This window comes from Monodelphis domestica, chromosome 5 (assembly GCF_027887165.1).
Source record: "Monodelphis domestica isolate mMonDom1 chromosome 5, mMonDom1.pri, whole genome shotgun sequence".
In the NCBI taxonomy this organism is placed as follows: Eukaryota; Metazoa; Chordata; class Mammalia; order Didelphimorphia; family Didelphidae; genus Monodelphis; species Monodelphis domestica.
In genome coordinates, this window is record NC_077231.1 from 53,529,674 (window position 1) to 53,549,325 (window position 19,652).

The 19,652-nt window shown below is 38.4% G+C and overlaps 1 protein-coding gene across 2 annotated transcripts; it reads left to right on the forward strand.

The window, feature by feature from the left end:
- The first annotated feature begins 313 nt into the window (after positions 1–313).
- Positions 314–16,815, forward strand: LOC100017609 (GLIPR1 like 1). 2 transcript variants are annotated; one of them, XM_007503067.3, is made up of 6 exons: positions 314–643; positions 8,767–9,012; positions 9,912–10,009; positions 13,234–13,322; positions 15,166–15,192; positions 15,280–16,815. In XM_007503067.3, the coding sequence occupies exons 1-6, from the start codon at positions 398–400 to the stop codon at positions 15,444–15,446; spliced, it is 873 nt and encodes a 290-aa protein (XP_007503129.1). In that variant the 5' UTR covers positions 314–397; the 3' UTR covers positions 15,447–16,815. The 2 variants fall into 2 exon arrangements, with proteins under 2 accessions (XP_007503129.1, XP_007503131.1); XM_007503069.3 differs by lacking the exons at positions 9,912–10,009; positions 13,234–13,322 and having other exon boundaries at positions 317–643.
- The last annotated feature ends 2,837 nt before the right edge of the window (positions 16,816–19,652 follow it).

The following is a 19,652-nucleotide window of genomic DNA, read 5'->3' on the forward strand; positions in this document are numbered from 1 at the left end:
GTCCTCAGTCATGCTACCAAAGGACACGACTCCCAAAGTTTGCTCGAAAGCAGACCCCTGGCGATTTCAGAGAGGGCTCCCGGAGCAGAGGAGCCACTAGAAGACGTGGCGGGGTTAGGAATTGGGAAGGATTAAGGCGAGGCAGGTGGAGGAGGTTTGCTGGACCGCAACGTTAGCTATTCTGAACGAGGCTCCAAGAGTTAACACATACAAGGTCGGAGGCGAGACTCGGGGAGGAGCTCCACCACGCTGGGAGGGCACGGGGATGGGGGGGGAGACAAATTCGGCTAGGAGGGAGGTAGTGCTGCGACGTGTGTGGGCGTGACCGGGCGCGGTCGGGCGCCACAGAGTCAGCCGTTGAGGGGCAGTTAGCGGCGTTGCTCTAGAGATTGTTGAGATGTTTCAAAGTCCTCCAGAAGGATCTCAAGGACTCGAGCCCCAACCCAAAGAGCCGGCCATGATACTGGATCAGAGGTTCCCCTGGATGTGGGTCCTGGGCCTGGGCCTTCTGGCCACAGGAGCCTCTCCGGAGCAGATCTACACCCCACCCGTCACGGATCCCAACTTTATTGAGGAGTGTGTCAGCATTCACAATGAGCTGCGGGAGCATGTCTCCCCCGAGGGGGCCGACCTGAAATACGTGGTGAGAAAGAACCTGGCGGAGGTGGTGATAATTAGTCACTCACCTAGCACTTTCTGCTTTATAAAGGCAACGGTTTGGACCCCAGAACAATCCTGGGAGGTGGGAAGGATGGGGGATTCTTATCTCCATTTTACAGAGGAGATATCCAAAGCCACGAGAGAGATTAACTCTTTAAAAAGGTCCATAATTTCATAAACTTTGAGATGGAGTGGCCCTTCCGGTCATTTTACTCCCCCGGCTTAGACTTGGAGAGCCCCGTGTGTGGAGTGGAATTTTGTCGGAGCTAGCACCCCCAGAATCACTCTTAATGAGCAGACAGGAGACTGGATAAGAAACTAGCAGAGAAAAACGCGCCTTTATTTGGAGAGAACATCTGGGAAGGGGAGGAAAAGAGATTCTACCCACACAAGCTGTTTTCTAGGGGCAAAAATAGCCTCTCTCCTTCTACCTACAGTCACAGATTTTTAGAATAATCCGGACAAAAGATTCTCCTCTTTCTCTCTGTCTAATTGCACAGAGGGGGGTGACTTGTTACACTTCAAATCTCGGGTACATTAGGCACCCCCTAAAGATCTTCATGATCAAAAAACTCAACTATCATGCAATTTTTCAGTATGGGATATTTGAAACTCCAGGTTCTTAACTACTTCAGTTTATCTTGGCTCTCTTCCAGGCTTCAGATAAACTCTCCTCAAGGTTTTTGAAAATAGGCCAGAAAACTAAAAATGTTATAAAGTGGGGGGGGGCAGTTTTATTCTAAGGACTAGTAATACTAAGGGGTCTTGGAAAATGGGTGTTATAAACTAGAGAATTATACACTGAATCTCATCCCACATGCCAGTCACCTCCATGCTAATGTGAGGCAACAGAGTAGGAGTCTGTGGAGAAATCATGACTATATATAATGTTCTAAGCCTCCAATTCTGGAGGTACACACAATAGACTCAATCTCAGGGATGACCATCTTCTCAAGATCACTCTGGTTCATTTTGCCTCTTCAGAGTAGTCTCTGGGAAATCTTAGAGTATAATTTGAATGTAGTTCATATCTAAATGTCCCCATCAGTAAATAAAAGAGCTCCTGACTCACCACATTTGGAACAACACTGCACATGCTGGATGCAAAAGAATTTTCATTTCCCCCTTTAGGAAATATAAGAATTTCAAAAGACTTGTAGAGGCCCATGAACAGCACAGAAAATGCATCAAAAACTCAGAATTCTCTTTCCTCTGATGATTCACACCTTTCCCCAGGGCCCTATATAGCAACTCAGATTCATTCTCATCTTGTTTGTGGCTTGATTTGCCCATGGCAGATACCAGAGAGGCATCCAGTGAGTTCTGCTTTCATGTTAATATCTCATGAAGAAAGCCATCATATGTACGAAATGTGGCTCCTCCAAAAAGGAAACAGTGTTATAACACAAGCTCTGTCCTAATACCCTAATGAATCCTAATCATTGAGGAACAATGTGGGTCGATGTCAAGATATTCTGCTTTACCAGGTTGTAGATGTAGTCCCTAGCAACCAACTACTTTATCTATAAGGAGCTTCATACTCTTGCTTTTTTCTCTAAAAGCCTAACTACTTCCTGGCATACTAGTTCTTGTTTGGTGGTCAGGGAAAGAGGGTTCACATCAATTTTAAGTTCTAATGCTCTTCAGACCCTCTTAACAATGAAAACATGCAAAAAAGGTCAAATCGACCCCCAAAATCCCTTTTATAGACCTGTTAGGGTCCGAGTTGTAGCCCACCAAGGAAGACCACCGGACATTGCAATGAAGCAGAAAGGGTTTTTTATTAACTGGTGCACGCCAGGGGAACTCGATAAAAGAGTTCCACCGAGAATTGCAAGTACAGGGTTTTTATACACTCCCTGCTAGCAGCAGCAGCCCTTCCTGCAACATTTTGTGGTTTTCTTGTTCCACTTAGGGCCTACTGACAGGTGTTTGTAGCTTGGCGGGTAAGGGGCTTGTGGTTTGCAACTGGAGGGAGGAAAGGGGCCTGTTGACAGTAGCTTGTGGTTTGTGACAAGCAGCTGTTCCCTTCAGACCCAACAAGAAAGGCTAGCTCTGATCCCAAAAAACTTAAGCCAATCAAATCAACCCTAATGTCACAAGATGCTCTTAATCATCACTATAAAGTTATTGAGAATGACTCATTATCCATAAGAAACATTAAGTCCTTCCTTAGTAAGTATCAGATACTGTGCTAAGTCCTGGAGATACAAAGAGAGATCAAGATAATCTCTTCCCTCAAAGATAAAATGTAAATAATTAGATACATGTAACTTTTATCCAGAGTAGAAGAAAAGTTGTTTCAGAGAGGAAGGTTTTTGGTTCCTACAGAAGGTAGGATTTGAGCTGAGACTTGAAAGAAGCCTGGAAATGTAGGAAGCAAAGAATAGGAGAGAGAGCATTCTGGCATAGAGAACAGCAAATTTAAAGACTTTGTAGATGGGAGCTGGAAGGTCATATGAAGAATAACAAGTAGGCCAGTGTAGTGTAAGAATACTAAAAAGGCAGCAGTGAGGTGGATCATTGGATAGTGGGGTCTGATGATGGGAGGTCCTGGGTTCAAATGTGGCCTCAGTGACTTCCAAGCCATATGACCCTGGGCAAGTCACTTAACCCCAATTACCTAGCTCTTACCACTCATGTCTTACAACCAATATTTAGTATCAATTACAAGATGGAAGATAAAGACTTAAAAAATACTGGGGAAGAAAGATGGGAAGGGATCAGTTTGTGAACAGTTAGTGCTAAACAGAGTACTTTATATTTGATCCTAGAGCTGATAGGGAACTATTAGAAAGGTTCTAAACAAAGGACTACCTCCCTGTACTATTTGAAAAGGGAGTTGCCCTGACCAACCCTTTACTATCTATCTGCAAATCTCTTTATATAATTCATATGTGTAAGTATGCATTCTATACATTACATATTTATTTATGTGTAAATATTTTAAGTATAATTTGTGTCAATATATTTTATATTTATATTTTTACATGTGCATACATGTTTAAATACAAATTATATGTATTAATATATAATATTCATTTTATATTCATATACACATGTGTGTGTGTGTATATATCTATATCGGAATATGAAGGGGCCTTAGCAATATCACAGCTAACCCTCTTGAGAATATTTTATAGGTGAAATGAAGTGATCTATACTGGTAGTGGCAGAGCTGGGACTAAAAACCAGGTTTCTTCAATAACCATTTGAGTGTCATTTTTTCCCTACAACATGTTCTTTTCCCTGTAATATACTACTTTCCCCCACCCATTAATACTAGAATCTGGATTTAAAGTTTGAAGAGACCTTTAAAGCCATTATAGTCCAAGTCATTTTATAGGCAAGGAAATAGGTCAAGAGTCCCACTCATTCATTTATAGACAAGACTTGGGGAGAATGACTTGCAGAGAAGGTCACATATGGAGAGTAAGTGTTGGAAGCAAAATTGAACTTGTACCCTCAGACTCCAGAGACAATTATTTTCTGAATCACTTGAGTTTTAATCTCTGTCCTTTGGGGGGAAAATGTACTCCCTAGAGCAAAAGTGTCCACCATATAACTGGAAGGGCCACATGCAGCCCATAACACTCCAGAGTGCAGCCTGAACCTAATTAAAATACAGTCCTCTGATTTCAATGTGTTGATGTAATAATAAAGAAGAGAAATATATAAACTTATAGAGTGGTTTGTTTGTTTTTTACAAGCCCTTGTCTTCCATCTTTGAATCAATGTCATATATTGGTTCCAAGACAGAAGAATGGTAAGGGCTAGACATTGGGGGGTTAGAGGACTTACCCAGGGTCACACATCAAGGAAGTATCTGAGATCATATTTAAACCCAGGACAGCCCTGGCTTTCAATCCATTGAAAGTTTCCCCCATAAAGATATGGAGCTATCAAAGTTAATCTACACCTGACCCACAAGGTCCCAGGTGTTTGGTTTTGTGGCCCTCATTTCTATATGAGTTTGAAACCAGTGCTCTACGGGTAATCCTTATCAATATTTTGTTGGATCCCTAAAGGGAGTTCAAATACATGCGTGATTTCAATTACCACCTATTAGAAGATTGTTCAGTCGTTTTTAGTTGTGTCCAAAGGAGGCTTTTTTGGCAAAAGTATTGAGTGGTTTACTATTTCCTCCTCCAGCTCATTTTATAGGTAAGGAAACGGAAGTCAACAGGGTTAAAGCGACACCGCCTTAAGTAAGGGAGTCTGAGTTTATATTTGAACTCAAGATCAGTCTTCCTGATGATAAGCCCAGTGTTGTATTTACTGTGCCATCTAGCGGCCGTGAGATCACTCTCAAATTTACATGTTTAGTCCTCCCTCCAGACTATCTTAATGATTTATATCAGAGACAAAGGAAAAAAAAAATGGGAAATTGTCCTGAGGTAGCCAGACAGGAGAGAGTGATGCTACATGAATTTGAAATGGGGATGGTTCCTTTCTGGGGAAAGAAATAATGGCTCAATTTTTAAATTATCTGTTAAGTATTACTTAATATTAGCATATACTATGGGGGAAGCTTTTATATAAATCTGAAGCAGAATTCTGTGAGTAAGCAAACATGGGATTTTTTAAAAACCGGTGTATTTGACTAACATGCCATTTGGGGGGGGGGGTGGTTGTTGTTGTTGATCTGAAAAATAAACCCAAGGTAATATCCCCAGAATACAAAAAAAAATGAAAATAAAAAATGAAAAGTCTAGTCCATTATAGGAACTTACAAGTGTGCTTTTTGGGTGTGCATAGATAAACCATCTAATTATTTAACTGATTTATGAAAGACTTTCATCAGTTTTAGTGTCAATGAGGCAACTAGCATTCCTTAAGTACCCACCACATAGCTGAGTAGGTGCAGGACATACAAAGAAAGCCAAAGACAGCCTGCTGGCAGGGAGCTCACCCTCTAGTCAGGGAGAGAGCATTCAAACAAGAATGTATGAACAAGATGTATACAAGATTAATTAGAGATGCTCTCAGGGAAGGTGAAGGCATTAAGAGGGATTAGGAGACCAAGAAAGGCTTTTTGCAGAAAGTGGGACTTTAGCTGAGACCTGAAGAAAGCCAGGGAAGCCAGGAGGGTGAGATGACAGGAGAGATTTACAGGCATATGGGACAGTATGGGCCCAGGCAAGGATGCCAGTGGCATTGGGTCCCAGAATGCATCAGGGGGTTGGGAGGAAGGAGGCAGGTTATGGAGGCTTTGAACAGCTAACAGCACTTGACATTTCATCCTGGAAGCAATGAGGAGGCACTGGAGTAAACTGAATGGAAATACTAGGGAGGGTGGACATGGTCAGGCTTGGGCTTTAGGAAAATCAATCTGGTAGCAAGTAGGGAGAGGCCAAAAAACAGACTATTCCAATAATCCAAGTGTAAAAGCCCCAGGAGGGCATGCACTAGGGCCAATCTTTCAGTCAACTAGCATTTATTAAGCAACTATATGCCAGGCACTTTGCTAAGTACCTAAGATTTAAAAAGAGACAAAGAGTTAATCAAATAAAATAAGCTGAAAAAAGATGAAAAGAGTTCCTGCTCTCAAAGAGCTCATGGCCAAAATGTCAGAGGAGAGAAAGTAATCGAATTCTTAAAACTGCTGAAATGATCCCTGGGTATTAAATTGGGTGTATTCATTCTCTAAGGTCTCTAAAGGAATACTATTCTCCCTTTCCCAGCCAAAAGATCGGAAACTTCTATTAGCATTGTGGAAACAAAATGACAAAACACACCCAAGTGAAAAGCATGGAGTTCTACTTGAATAAATCTCAATTGGCATGTTCATAGAAGACCTCCATAAGAAATAGGTTGGAGAATTTTCTCTTTTTCTTTTGGTATCTCAGGATATCATGGCATGCTTTCCTCCCTTCCTCCTCTATCTCCTGTCTCTTCATTTCTCACTCTTGTTAGACCAGCCCACTCACTCCCTTTTGAAATAGACAAATCCTAGCTATTATCTTTTTTATCATTTATATGTAGTATGTAGCATAATATGTATTTTATGTAATAAATTATCATAAATATGCTTATCCAAGAAAAAAATTCTCATATTAGTTATGTCCAAAAATCTATGTGTCGTTCCTTTTCCCCCCTCCGCACCTCTTCCCAAGAAGGCAGGCAATATCATGTCGGTTGTACACATGCTATCATATTCCCTTTCATTATGTTGTGAAACAAGATACATATTACACTAGAGAAAAATTCAAGGAGGAAATAAAATAAAGAATGGTAAGTTTCAGTTCTTTTATGATGGTAGAAATCCTTTATCGTCATGAGTCCCTTGGACTCCTTGAATCCTTCCCTTGTTGATAACTAAGTCATTCACAGTTGATCATCAGACATTATTTTTGTGTACAACATTCTCCTGGTTCTGCTCACTTCATATAAGTCTTTCCAGATTGTTGGAGTTTTTTGGGTGATCATCTTGTTGGTTATTTCTTATGGAACAATAGTATTCTTTTACAATCACATATTATAATAGTAATGTGTAATGTGATTGTTTAGTCATTCCCCAATGGATGGACATCCCCTTGGTTTCTAGTTCTTTGCCACAACAAAAAGTGCTACTCTATAAATATTTTAAAACATAGTTTCTTTTTCTTTTTCATTGATCACCTTAGGAAATAAACCTAATAGTTGTATTATTAGGTTGAAGGGTATAAATATATAATTTTATAACTTTGAGTATAATTCCAGATTTTTCTTCAGAGTTATATGTTATAGATTATATTTTTTATGCCACTTCTTACAAGAAAATCACCATTGGTAACACTTGTAAGCTGATTGCACACACCATTGCTTTTTGGGTTGTCATTTTCATTTTTCTTAGCTGACCGCTCTCCATTTTTCACATTCATATAGCGTTATGAGGAGAATGCTGATTATTTTCAGTAATGATTAGTTTGGAGTCTTTGAAATAATTGTGTCATTTTTCAAATACAATCTAACTTGATGTACTCCTACTTGAATCAAAGCAGAATTTGTCATCTTTCTGCCATACCTATCTAGGACTACAATAAGCAAAAAGGCTGACATTTCAGCTGAATGTCACAGAACTGCAGCTCCTATCAATTCTGCATCCAGCCTTCCATTCCACACTGACTGCTATCATATAATTCTGAATTTTTCTTTCCACTTCCTCATCCCTCTTTGGTCTCTCTAAAGTGCTTTTACCACACCCTCACATGCATTATTGTTAATTGTACATTTTTCTCCTTTTTTATTCAACTATACATTTCTTGGATGAAAGTAAACATTCACTAAGTAATAAATATGCCCTGGACTCCATGCTAAGTACTGGAATCAATTGTTGTTTTACAGATGAATGGTACATCTTTAGTGAAGACTTCAAGAATAAGAGCACTAAGTGTGTTTTTAAAACAGGACATTTATTTAGCCATGAAAAATGCATGCTTAATACTCTAACATCAAAGAAGAGTGCTAAGCACCACAGAGATGCTCAATAAATACTTGATTGACTGCTTGGTTTTGAAGGAAATAAAAGACATGGATACAAAAATGATACTGTAAAATATTTCATCTTCCTATGTAAAGAAGTGGAAATTGTAGCTAAGTGTTTGAATAGATCCGATAGATAGCAACCGTCTTTGTTCTTTTAAGGCAAATCTCAACCTCTTTCCAGAACTGAAAATGTATATCCTTGTAGAATGGATTACATGAGACTTATTTTAATGTTTCATATACCAAAGATATCTTATAGTTATGAGAAGGATCAGCAGACAAGTTTGACAAAAGTAGGAAAGACCACCTACACAAGTACCAACCTGGCGATGGACAATCTACCTGTAATCTGTGAACCAGCCTAATTAAATTCAAAGAAACTCACCTCTAGGTTGGTTGTAAGGTGATGATTTATTTATTTTTTTTTTAGTCACAGCAATTCGCTAAGCCCAGCTATTGTAGAAAGCATGGTCAGTTCCTTCAAGTAACCAAGGAGATTAGAGTATGATTTTCAAGAACAAACAGCTAAAATGACCTCTTTTTATTTTACAAGAATAATCAATGTAAACTTTAAAAATATTTATTTTACATTAATTCCTAAATGTACACAATATTGGTGTTTTAATTTTTCTCTTTCAGACTTGGGATACCGCTTTAGCAAAGACTGCTAGAGCATGGTCAAAGAGATGTATTTTCCGACATAATAGTTACATAGGCAAGAAACATGCATGCCATCCTTATTTTAAAAATGTAGGAGAAAATTTATGGATGGGTGACCTAACCAAATATGTTCCCAAGATGGCTGTTACTGCTTGGTACAATGAAGGCAAACATTTTGATATAGGCAACAATGCATGTTCAGGAGTCTGTGGCCATTTCACACAGGTAAATATCTTCTATTTTTTTCCTATTTCTCTTATTAACTAAAAACCATGAATAAAATAGAACTTAAAGAAACATTTTTGACAAAATTGTTATGCTTTGATATTGTGTTCATTCTGTAGAGACTCTAAAATCTGAGAAAAAAGATGAGAACTTGATCATTACCAATATTATATGTTCTTATGTATACAAAATTATAGGTTCTCTTGCTCTCAAAATATTTACAATGTACTTAGGAGATGAAAATAATGCATTAGCTTTGCAAAATTTTCAAGTCCAAGCTCAAATGGTATTTATAGATTTAATCAGTGTTGGAAAATATTTGCATGAGGATGCTTCCTAGAGGAAAATGTTATCAGGGACTTGAAGAAAATGATGCACAAAGTTTGGGAAAGAGGAGGAAGTTGGGCGTGCCTAATGAGAAATAATGCAAGCAAAGACACAATGTCAGAAATTATTAAATTAAGGAACAGAATATTCTAAATATTGTCCAGAGTGTGTGTCTTTAATTCATTTGCATTTAAAAAATCAATCTACACTCAGAATGGTTCCATGAATCATCATTTCCTCTTTCAAACCATTGGCCATACTCCTCCTTTTATACCTGAAGGGAACCCCAAAGGGAAAGGCACCTTACTTCATTGTTTATTCTACCCTGCTGACCCATAGAATACCTTATAATTGTACAGCAGTAGAAAGAAGGGTCTTCTTAGTTCACTTTCAGAAAAAACTCTTCTTTCGGACTAGAAGGGAGGCTGCAGAAATGACCGCTCCCCCAGAGGCCTTAATGTCTCATTTCATGGCTGCCCCCACAAGTATACTTCATTTCCTGATGGCCATGTAATGTAGGCATCGCCTTATAACTTTCAGGGTGTTTTATTTTTAAATCCATTTTCCTCTAGGTTGTTTGGGCCGAAACCTATAAAATTGGCTGTGCTCTTAGGCTGTGTCCTAATTTAGGAAAAGATATTGCAATATTTGTATGCAATTATGCTCCTCCGTAAGTAATTTTGTTGTTTAAAAGTATTTTAAATGGCAATAAGCAATGGCATCATTTGTTATTAGGGATGGTGATATTAAAATCCGTAAGGACGGTTATTCGGGGGAATAGAGCTGGCTCATAAATGGTTGGGAAGCAGCACTGTGTGGAAGAAGACCCACAAGTGTGTAAGCCTGCCTAGGGCCTCGCTTCAGCTCCTCCAGAGATCTCTGAGGCAGGGACAGAGACTGGAGAACCAAGTAAGGAGGTGCTTGTCTCTCTCTGTCACCGTCCAGGACGGGATGGCTGAGGCGCTCCGTTTCTTTCATTGGCTGGGAGGCTCGATTTTGGCTCCGAACACTCATGTAGTGCTCGCTAAATTAAGAAGCGCATGTCCTGGCACTGGGACCATCCAGCCCCTTCTGCGCGGAGGGGAGGAAGGCCCGGGGCTGGCGGCACCCAAGAACACCCCGCCCAGAAGGCCGGAGGGAAGACCATTCTGACAGCCAGGATGTCGGCTGCCACGAAATGGGCTTCTTCGCACAATTCAAAAGTCCTCACCATATTTTAATACGGTCTAGCTAAATCAAAAGCAAACCCCTCCTACCAAATAGCCAGCTATTGGGCAGATTGTCTCCTTTGGTCTTTTTAACACTTAATGACATCCCCCTGCAGCCATGATCATGTAAACAAGGAACACTAGCTCACGACGGGGCAAAAAAACAAAACTACCGTAGAAGAGATATCTAGTAGGAAGAGGGAGGTCTCGTGGATTGAGAGGCTAGCTTAGAGGCCGTAAGTCCCGGGTTCACTTTCCGGCTGTGTGACTCTGGGCAAGTCACTTATCCTCAATTGACTGGCACTTACCGCTCTTCTGCCTTGGAAACCAATATTTAGTAATGATTTAAGATGGAAGGTAAGGGTTTAAAAGAGGGCATATACTATATTTTCATTCTATTGCCTTATTGAACAGTGTTTTTAATTAGAAAGTTTTCTCAGTTAAAGGTATGATTTTAAAAATATTTTACCACATCCATTCACTAATTTTTCCCAGTTCCTTTTTGACTGTAAATTTTACAACCAGAAAAAAAAAAGACTCATGGAATTTTCCTTGTTAAAAGCACACATGAAATTTAAAACAGTCCTACCAATACTTCTCTCTGCCTCCTAGGAACACTTTGCTACTCTTGTCTTGTCTGTGTGTTTTTAAGTGATTCACTGCTACGTTCTTCTTCCTCTCTTTCCTCTTTCTCATTCTCTTCTTCCTTCTTTCCTTCCTTTCATTCTTCATGTTTATTTCCTATTCCTACTAGTGGCCCCTTACAACTGTCGCCTCTGGAAAACACATGCTTATTCTTGTAATAAATCTAGTTGAGCAAAACAACTTCACAGACTGACCTCATGTCTCATTCCACAACAGTAATCTGTCATCCCTCTGCTAAGAGATGGGAAGCTGCTTCATCAACAATCTTCTGTAGAAGAACAATCATGGCCCACCATGCTCCCTAGGATAATATTTGACAAAAAATAAAAATGTAGTAGACTAGATAGTGTTAGTGGTTTTCTGAGTCAATGTGTGGCCAGCAGGGATCTTCATGAATGGTGTAGTGGCCTGGTTTCTATTTGAGTTTGACACCATTAGGAGAGATTTGTGGCAAACCATTGCATTGATCAGAGTGGTGAGTCTTTCTGTCTCTGTTGTTTCCTTGACAGGGTTATAGTTATTATAGAAATTGTTCTCCTGGTTCTGCTCTCTTCACTATGCATCAGTTCCTACAAGTCTTCCCAGATGTGAATCCACCACTTTCATAATTTCTTAAAGCTCAGTGATGTCCTAAAACTTTCACATTTATTCATCTATTACCCAACTAATGGAAAAATTTATTTGTGTGATTCTTTACTCAACAAAAATGCTGCTATATTATTTTTAATACCTTGCTCCTTTCCTTCTATCTTGAATCTCTTTGGAATATATGTCTAATAGTGGTATGGCTGGGCACAGTATATTGATTTGGGGGTATGGTTCCAAATTGCTTTCCAGAATGGTTAGGCCATTTTGCAATTCCCCAACACTACATTATGCCCCTTCAACAACTGTCTTTTTCTCTTTTTGTCATTTTTACCAGTCTGATGAGTGTGAAATGGAACTTTGAAGCTGATTTACATTCCTCATTATTATTTATTTACATTCCTCATTATTAATTTTCACTAGTTTTAAAATTAAGTCTCAGGCCTTAGAGAGATGGAAAACATCACTTAAATTATCATAGAGAGAAATTGGAAGGTAATATTTGATATAGCTATTTGAATAAATAACACACAACTACTATGTCATTTCCCACTATTTTTACTTCCCCATAAAAACATCAAGGTTTATTTGGATTTTTTTTTTTTTTGGAGGTAGAGTAGTTGCTTCAGAGGTCTTTCTGTTAGCCAAGAAATGAACATTTATTAAAAAAAAAAAATATATATATATATATATATATATATATATATATATATATATATATATATGCCACCAAAAGTGGTCCCATCAAAGTGCTCCATTCCATTGAATGAAAAGTTTGAAGTTCATGTCTAGGCTCATTGTTGAAACATAATAGGGGCAGCAACACAGTCAATTTAATTCAAGAATTTGAGGTGAATCCATTCACATCACTTTTTACTATCCATTCCCAATAAGAACATTAGTTAAAAATAAATGATGACATCTCTTTTCTCTTTATTAGAATTTTTTGTGCTTTGTCTTCTTGTTTCTAAAAGGCAACTGTTCTATACTGAGTGAAAATGAAAATACACTTTCTTGTTTTAAAAAAATTCTTCAAATTCAATATACCATGCCATTCTAAAAAGACTAGTTATTGGGATTTGTTTGTTTTTAAAGAGTCTTGAGTCTAGAACTTTTTTGTGGTTTTTCCATTTTGGTGAAACCCTTTCAGAATAATGTTTTGTATATGCCTAAAAATCAAATACATAGGTTTTTTAATGAATCCAATTTTATTGAAATATAGACTGAAAAATTTTTTAAAAGTTTGTAGACTGCATAACTCCTGATCTAAAATATATCCTAGCCCAATAACAAGCAATTAAAGTTTGCTGAAATTAATTAAATTACAGAGCTTTCAGAAATCAGCATATTTTCTTAATTATTTGATCATGATGTACTCATAGAATTTAAAAATGAACACAATAGAAATGATAGTCACTGATATCAATCTAATTCATGAATATTATTGTTTTTATAGAGGAAACTTGGTTGGAAGGAAACCTTATACGCAAGGAAACTCATGCACTGGTTGTGCGAAAGGAGATATTTGTGAAAATAGGCAATGCAGTAAGCAACCACAACAACAAATCACGAAATGAATTAAATGGGAAAGAATTTCCGGGATTGAATGAGTTTAATTTTTTTAGCTTCTCTATAGCTGATAAAGTATCTCTGAGTCACAGAATGTTAGATTTAGAAGGGATGATACTAATAATAATAATAGCATTTGTATAGTTCATTAAGGTTGGTGAGCCCTTTACAAAGATGATCTCACTTTATCATAGCAATCCTGAGAGGTGGATGCTATTTTTATGCCCATTTTATAGATAAGAAAACAGAGGTTGTGATTTGCTCTGTCTCTAAGGCCAGATTTAAACTCCTTGACTTCTTGAATGCCAGCCCAGTGCTCTATCCACTGTGCCACTGACCCATTCCTGAACAAAAATGCGCTCTAAGAGATACTCCACACGTGGTCCTCCAGCCTTTGTTTGGCAGAGAACTCGCTGCCTCTGGGAGCAGTTTGTTCCACTTTGGGATCTAATTGTTCAGATTTTTTTTTCTCATATTGAGCGAAATATGCATTCATTGCTGGTCCTTCTGTCCCCAAAGGGGCGAGAAGAACAGGTCTGAATTTGTCCTACAAGGCAGCCTCTCAGACATGTTGACCATGAACATATTAGCCCCAGTGTCTGTCCTCATAGGTCTCAAAAGGAGAGGAAGTAAGACTATTGGCCTCTTCCAAAGGGCCAGGTCGTATGGCTGGAGCACTGGCTCGCCATTGTTGAGTGAGCCAACCAGAAAGCTGCTTAGGGTGTGAGTGAGCAATGGCCAGCTCGAGCTCGATGTATTCATCTCAGAACAGTGCAGCACTTGGAGTCAGAAGAAACTTGAGTGCCAATGGCCTTCCCAGCCCTTACTGGCTTGTCCTACGTATTTCTTCCTATGCAGAATGGAGGGATCTTCAGGGTCCAAATGGGACCGTGCATGTGTCGTGCTTTGTCTGAAAGGACCTAAAAGTGCTCTGGAAAGACGGCTTTACTGTTATTCTGGGGAAGAGAAGGGATGAAATATTTATAGAGAGCAGAACTGTGCCACGTGCTTTATGAGGTCTTCACAAGGACCTAGGGGGGAGGTGTTCTTAGTAGGCCTATTTTACAAATAAGGAAACTGAGAGCAGTTAAGCGACTTGCACATGGTCAACCCATTTGGGCTTGCAGCTGGATTTGAACTCTGGTCTTCCTAACTCCAGACCCAGTGTTCTGTCTACTGCAACATCCAGCTGCCTTTGGTAGGAACTTTAGGCATCCTAATAGACTGTTAAGGAAAATACTCTTTTTTTTTTTGTCACCCAAACTTTCTACCTTTTAAAAAACACCAGATACAAGACTTCCCACTCCCTTTTGTGCTGGGCCTTCCTTCCCTCAGACTTTTCTAGGAAGGAGGACTGAAAATATAATCTTTATTGACTTGCAAATGATAAGCAAAATTAGGTATAATTATTGAAACATGCAACTCTTCCCACATTGTCAGTTTTGTTCAGCCAAACTGGCTGGAATGCAGATGGGAGGTGGGGACATTCTGGGAAACGGCATTAATGGGGCACTCCCAGGTGCCTGGATGGCAAGAAAAGAGGGGAAAAGTACTGATAAGTAAACCTTCACAATTTTAGCTAGGACAGACACAAACTTTGGTCATAAAAAGGCATTGGACAAGTGTTTTCTGATTCACAGCTGCTGTCAATGATTTGAAAACATGAACTTTTAAAAGTACTGTATTTGGCTATCTCTAAATCGTCATTGCTGTGTAAAAATTTTTTAAAAATTATCTTTCTAGATGGATAGCCTTATTTAAAAACTAAAAACAAAAAAACAAAGAAACCTTTTGATTAGTATTTTTTCCTTCTTTCTAGGAAATTCAACACGTGAAGAAATCTCAAGTATGTATATATTAAAATATTTAATTATTAATGATTCTTTAGTTAACATGAATCTAATTATTTCCTTTGGTGGTGTTGTTGTCACAGGTTACCCATATTGGAATCCAAGTTGGGAATTTCCTCGGCGGATTAACTGTAATCTATTCTGTCAAACTTATGTGATAATTAGATTGGTAGGGTTGGCAGGATCAGTTTTATGTGTTTTTGTTCTACAAATAATATATCCAGGCATGCATTTAGAGCCTAATTTATGATTAAGGCTGAGCTACCAGCAATCTAATTCTTTACTAAATCTCCACGCCTGAAATGTCTCTTCCTTTTGAATTAAAAGCAGGCCAGAGGAGATGGTGTAGAGGAAAAAAAAAGGACTAGTGGAATCGGGTAGTAAGGTTGATAATAAAGCAACTTTTATGAACTTGACATATATGTGAAAAGATTGTCATATTCCTGTTTCCTAAGAGAATTTAAGTGCCATTGCATTAAAGATTAAGTGGTTGTCAACTATAAAACGAATGAATTGATGTATTTTGCTTTGGCTGCAAAACTTGCCTTTAAGAATAAATATCAACACCATAATTCACAATATGGGTATTTTCAGTTAGATGAGTGACATAGGGCTCACCCATCATATGTATGTAAACATTTTAAAATAATATTAAAATAGTAAATGTTAAGTCTGTTACAGCAATTTGCAATTCTTGGATAAGAATTTTAAAATGGCATTTCGGATTCAGTTCATTGAAGTGGAAATCTCCAAGATATCTATAAGTAAATGCAGGCTTCAAAACTCCAAATCACATTTTAGAACAAACCAGCAAAAATTGCATTATTCTGACCAATTTAAGATACTAGTGTGAACATTTGAAATCTTTTTAAGCTTACAAGACAAATGGGAGTAATGAATGACCCTTTAAGGCTCTGACATAAACAATGCCATTATCTCTAAAAAAAAGTCCAAATACTTAATTTAGCATTTTCCTTCATTGTGACAAAATAATTGGTTTTCAAAATTCCATTGTTGCATACATTGTTGCATACTAAATTGACACAATTTTTGTCATTCTTTAACCAAAATTGTTAAAAAAAAAAAGGAGTTTGTAAAATGAATTGTTGTAAAACAAATAATCTTTTCTTATTATCTTCTATTATAATGTTAGAAATACATTGCTGAGAGGGGTAAGGGAGGGAGTAGCTTCCCTGTTATGTATTTCAGCCCAAATACCAGCATCTCTCAGCTAGCAAGTGCCTATATTGCCTCTGGATTAGTGGTTATTTCTACACAATACAAATATTGATATTAAAGTAAAAACTGTCAATCTGCAAGGTCTGTGTTTCTAAGCATCTGGATATTTCCATGTATCTGAATAATTTATATTACATAAGCAATATTTCTTTAATATGTTTTTCTTTTTCTTTTGAATCTGGAGTTTGGGCATAGTGTAGGTTTAAGCCCTTTCATTATTAAAAACTGAGTTAACACTGGCTCCTATTAGATAAGAGAAAGCCAGATTCATGTATGAATTCAACACAATGTCAGAATTATTACTTTTCTACCTGTCTGCTCTCTATTTGCCATTTTATTTGTTGTCATGCTATCTTAATAAACTTTTGTTTAAAATTAAATGTACAGTTAAAATATAATCTACTTATTTTAGGACAGAAGTCTTTCATTTGCTCAGATTAATTAACTTTATTTAAAAGTTTATCGGCTTATTTGAAAAAGAGTGTAATGTAGAGAAATAATATAGAGATGAAAGATTAATAATTTAATTTTTCCATACGATATGACAAATATTTAATATTTAGCCCCATATGTTCATTCATATGCATGTGATCCTATATAATATAATTTGAAATAATCTGTTTTGCACTATATTTGCTTAGGATTTAGTGCTAAGACTTTTTAAACTTAAAAACATGTATAATTATAAAATAGCCAATCAAATACAGAGTTTCTGATGGCATACTACATGGGCTATGTAATTAAGTTAATCAATTCATTGTTCATAAAGTATGTAGTAATCAGTAGTCTTTATTTTAACAAATGTGAATATTTATCTAATTGTGTTTTATAACCCAAAGATAAAATTACTGTATAGAATAAAACTCTCAAAAAAACGTACCGAGCAAGGTCTTCATTTCTAAATGTTAGAATTTCATGACTATGTACCGATCATGTGCTCAGGGATGACAATTATTAAGAATAGTTACTGTTCCTCAGATCGTTTCCAATTAAAAACTTCCAGAAACACAGGTCATATTCAACGAATCTATAGGATTGAAAGCTAAACCCACAAGCTAAGGCAGTCACCCCAGAAACAATGTGGAGATTGCCCCTCCAAACCCCGCTCCCAAGATCACTCCAGGCAAACTCACAGGCTGGTGCCTGCCTGATTCCCCTACAGGGTCAAGTCGGGATGGCTTGCTTATTCTCATTTCCACAACCGGCAGGAAACATGAATTCTGCCCATCTGTGTGAAAGAAAGGGGGAAGTGGAGGGGAGACACGGCGATCCCTAAATTGGCTAGATTGGAGGAGGCTTCTGTGCCAAAGACCCCCCAAAGAAGGGGACCAGAAAGCAAACTGAGGTGGATCCTTTCCTCGAGTGCACCCTGGCGGAGGCTCACAATACCCAGGCTCTCGGGGGGGTCTGTGGCGGAGGAAGGAGGGCCCACAAGAGGTGTATGGGCCAGGGGTACGGAAGGAAATTCAAGAGGATGATTAGTTATTTGACCTTCTTTAGCATTATACTATTGGGTCTCAAACTTTAAGTCCTGAATCTTTTCTTGATAGTCCCCTTATTTAAATTCATCTTTATTGTGTTGTGGAGGAAAAAAGCTAAAGTAATTGGAGCTCATTGTATCTACTGTCATCCCTTTAAATGTAAGTATCCAAGGGATACCCCCAATGTGCCTTGAACCTGGGATAGCCGCCCTGCTCCCGGCACAGGGACCCCCAGTTTAAAGATGAGATGACACAATGTTTCTTCTTCTAGGCTGCCCAAGTTTCTCGCGTCGTCTTTAACCATGACTCTCTTTTCTGTGGCTAGGTCTGAGGTCATGATAGCTACCCTCTCTGGGTTAGCGCATTCTTGAATGGGCTGTTTCCAATAAACAATAGCTCTGTCTGTTTTTAGATGACTTTGCATCATCTACCTCAAAACGGCCAACTCGTCCTTCGTTTATTAGTTCCTGGGGCTCAATAAAAGGAGAGGAACTGCTTCCCAAAAGTGCTTTCACAAGCAGGCACTATGGGGAGCCTTGGGCTCTAGAAACCTATAGTCATTTAGTTCCTAGGCTCCTCGTCTTACCCTTGGATGCAGGCTTCCAAAGAGTCCTAAGGGGGGGGGGGGGCTGCTCTAGATCTTCAAGGACATCCAGAAAAGGCAATCATGGAAGTGAGGTGAGACAGGAAGGCCAGTAGACTTTTATAGACGGAGGAAGAAGAGTATATCGTCTCTTCCATATCCACTAAGTTGAGAGAATGGGCTATATCTTGCATTTTCTTGGGGATAATCTACCTACTGTCCTTCATAGGGAACATCATTAAATTAGGGCCTTGAGCATAATGGTTTTATTGGGTCTTGTCAAAAACATTTGCCAACCAAACTGTAAAATACAAAGTAGAGTTTATGTAGCAGTGAGGGAACACTGGACTGTCTCTCGAAAGAAAGCCAACTGTTCCTCAACCATATGAATAGAAAAACTTAAAAGTGGATAAGTGCATACCACTCACTAGTGGCCAGACTACCTCAAACATTGCATTGATAAGGTTAGGAATGGTCTGATCCATTGGCAGGACAAATGTGTTCAAGTGTTTGCCATTCAAGGTAAGTCACCTGGGGTCATGTACATTCCTCATTCGCCACAATGACATTGTAAAAATCTGATGATGTACTCTACCCTCTGTCTCCAACTCTATCTCAAGAGAGGAAATAGCTTTTAATCTTAACACCCAATATTCTTTAGTGTCAACTATGAAGGTAAGGCTCAAGGCACTACAAGGTCTCCATCTGTCCCTTCCGACAAGAATTAACATAGTTATTAGCAAAAACATATAACAACTCCCAAGAGCTCATTATGTCCTTCCTCTAAGAGGTGGGGGGAACAGGGTCTGGCTTACCAAAATTCCTTTGGAAATTAGATTTTTAAAATTTTAAAATATTTTTCCATGGCTACATGATTCATGTTCTCTCCCTTCCCACTCTCAGGACTGATAAGCAATTCTACTGTCATACATGTATTATCACTTGAAACCTATTTCCATATTCATTTTTGTAATAAAATCTTTTAAAAACCAAAACGCCAAATCCTATACTTTCTGTGTTTCTCCTCCCCACAGTTCTTAAGATGTGGATAGCAAAAAGACCCGCAGGATTAGTAACAAAGACAATCACACTTGATCATCCCTTGGTGTATCCCTTTCTGTGTACAAATGTTCTCCTGGTTCTGCTTATTTCC

Excerpts from the sequence above, each read along its gene's own strand:
- LOC100017609 (XM_007503067.3), top strand. The coding sequence starts at position 398 with ATGTTTCAAAGTCCTCCAGAAGGATCTCAAGGACTCGAGCCCCAACCC. Across the intron at positions 9,013-9,911 it reads TCTGTGGCCATTTCACACAG|GTTGTTTGGGCCGAAACCTA; the intron begins GTAAATATCTTC and ends ATTTTCCTCTAG. Across the intron at positions 15,193-15,279 it reads AACACGTGAAGAAATCTCAA|GTTACCCATATTGGAATCCA; the intron begins GTATGTATATAT and ends TTGTTGTCACAG.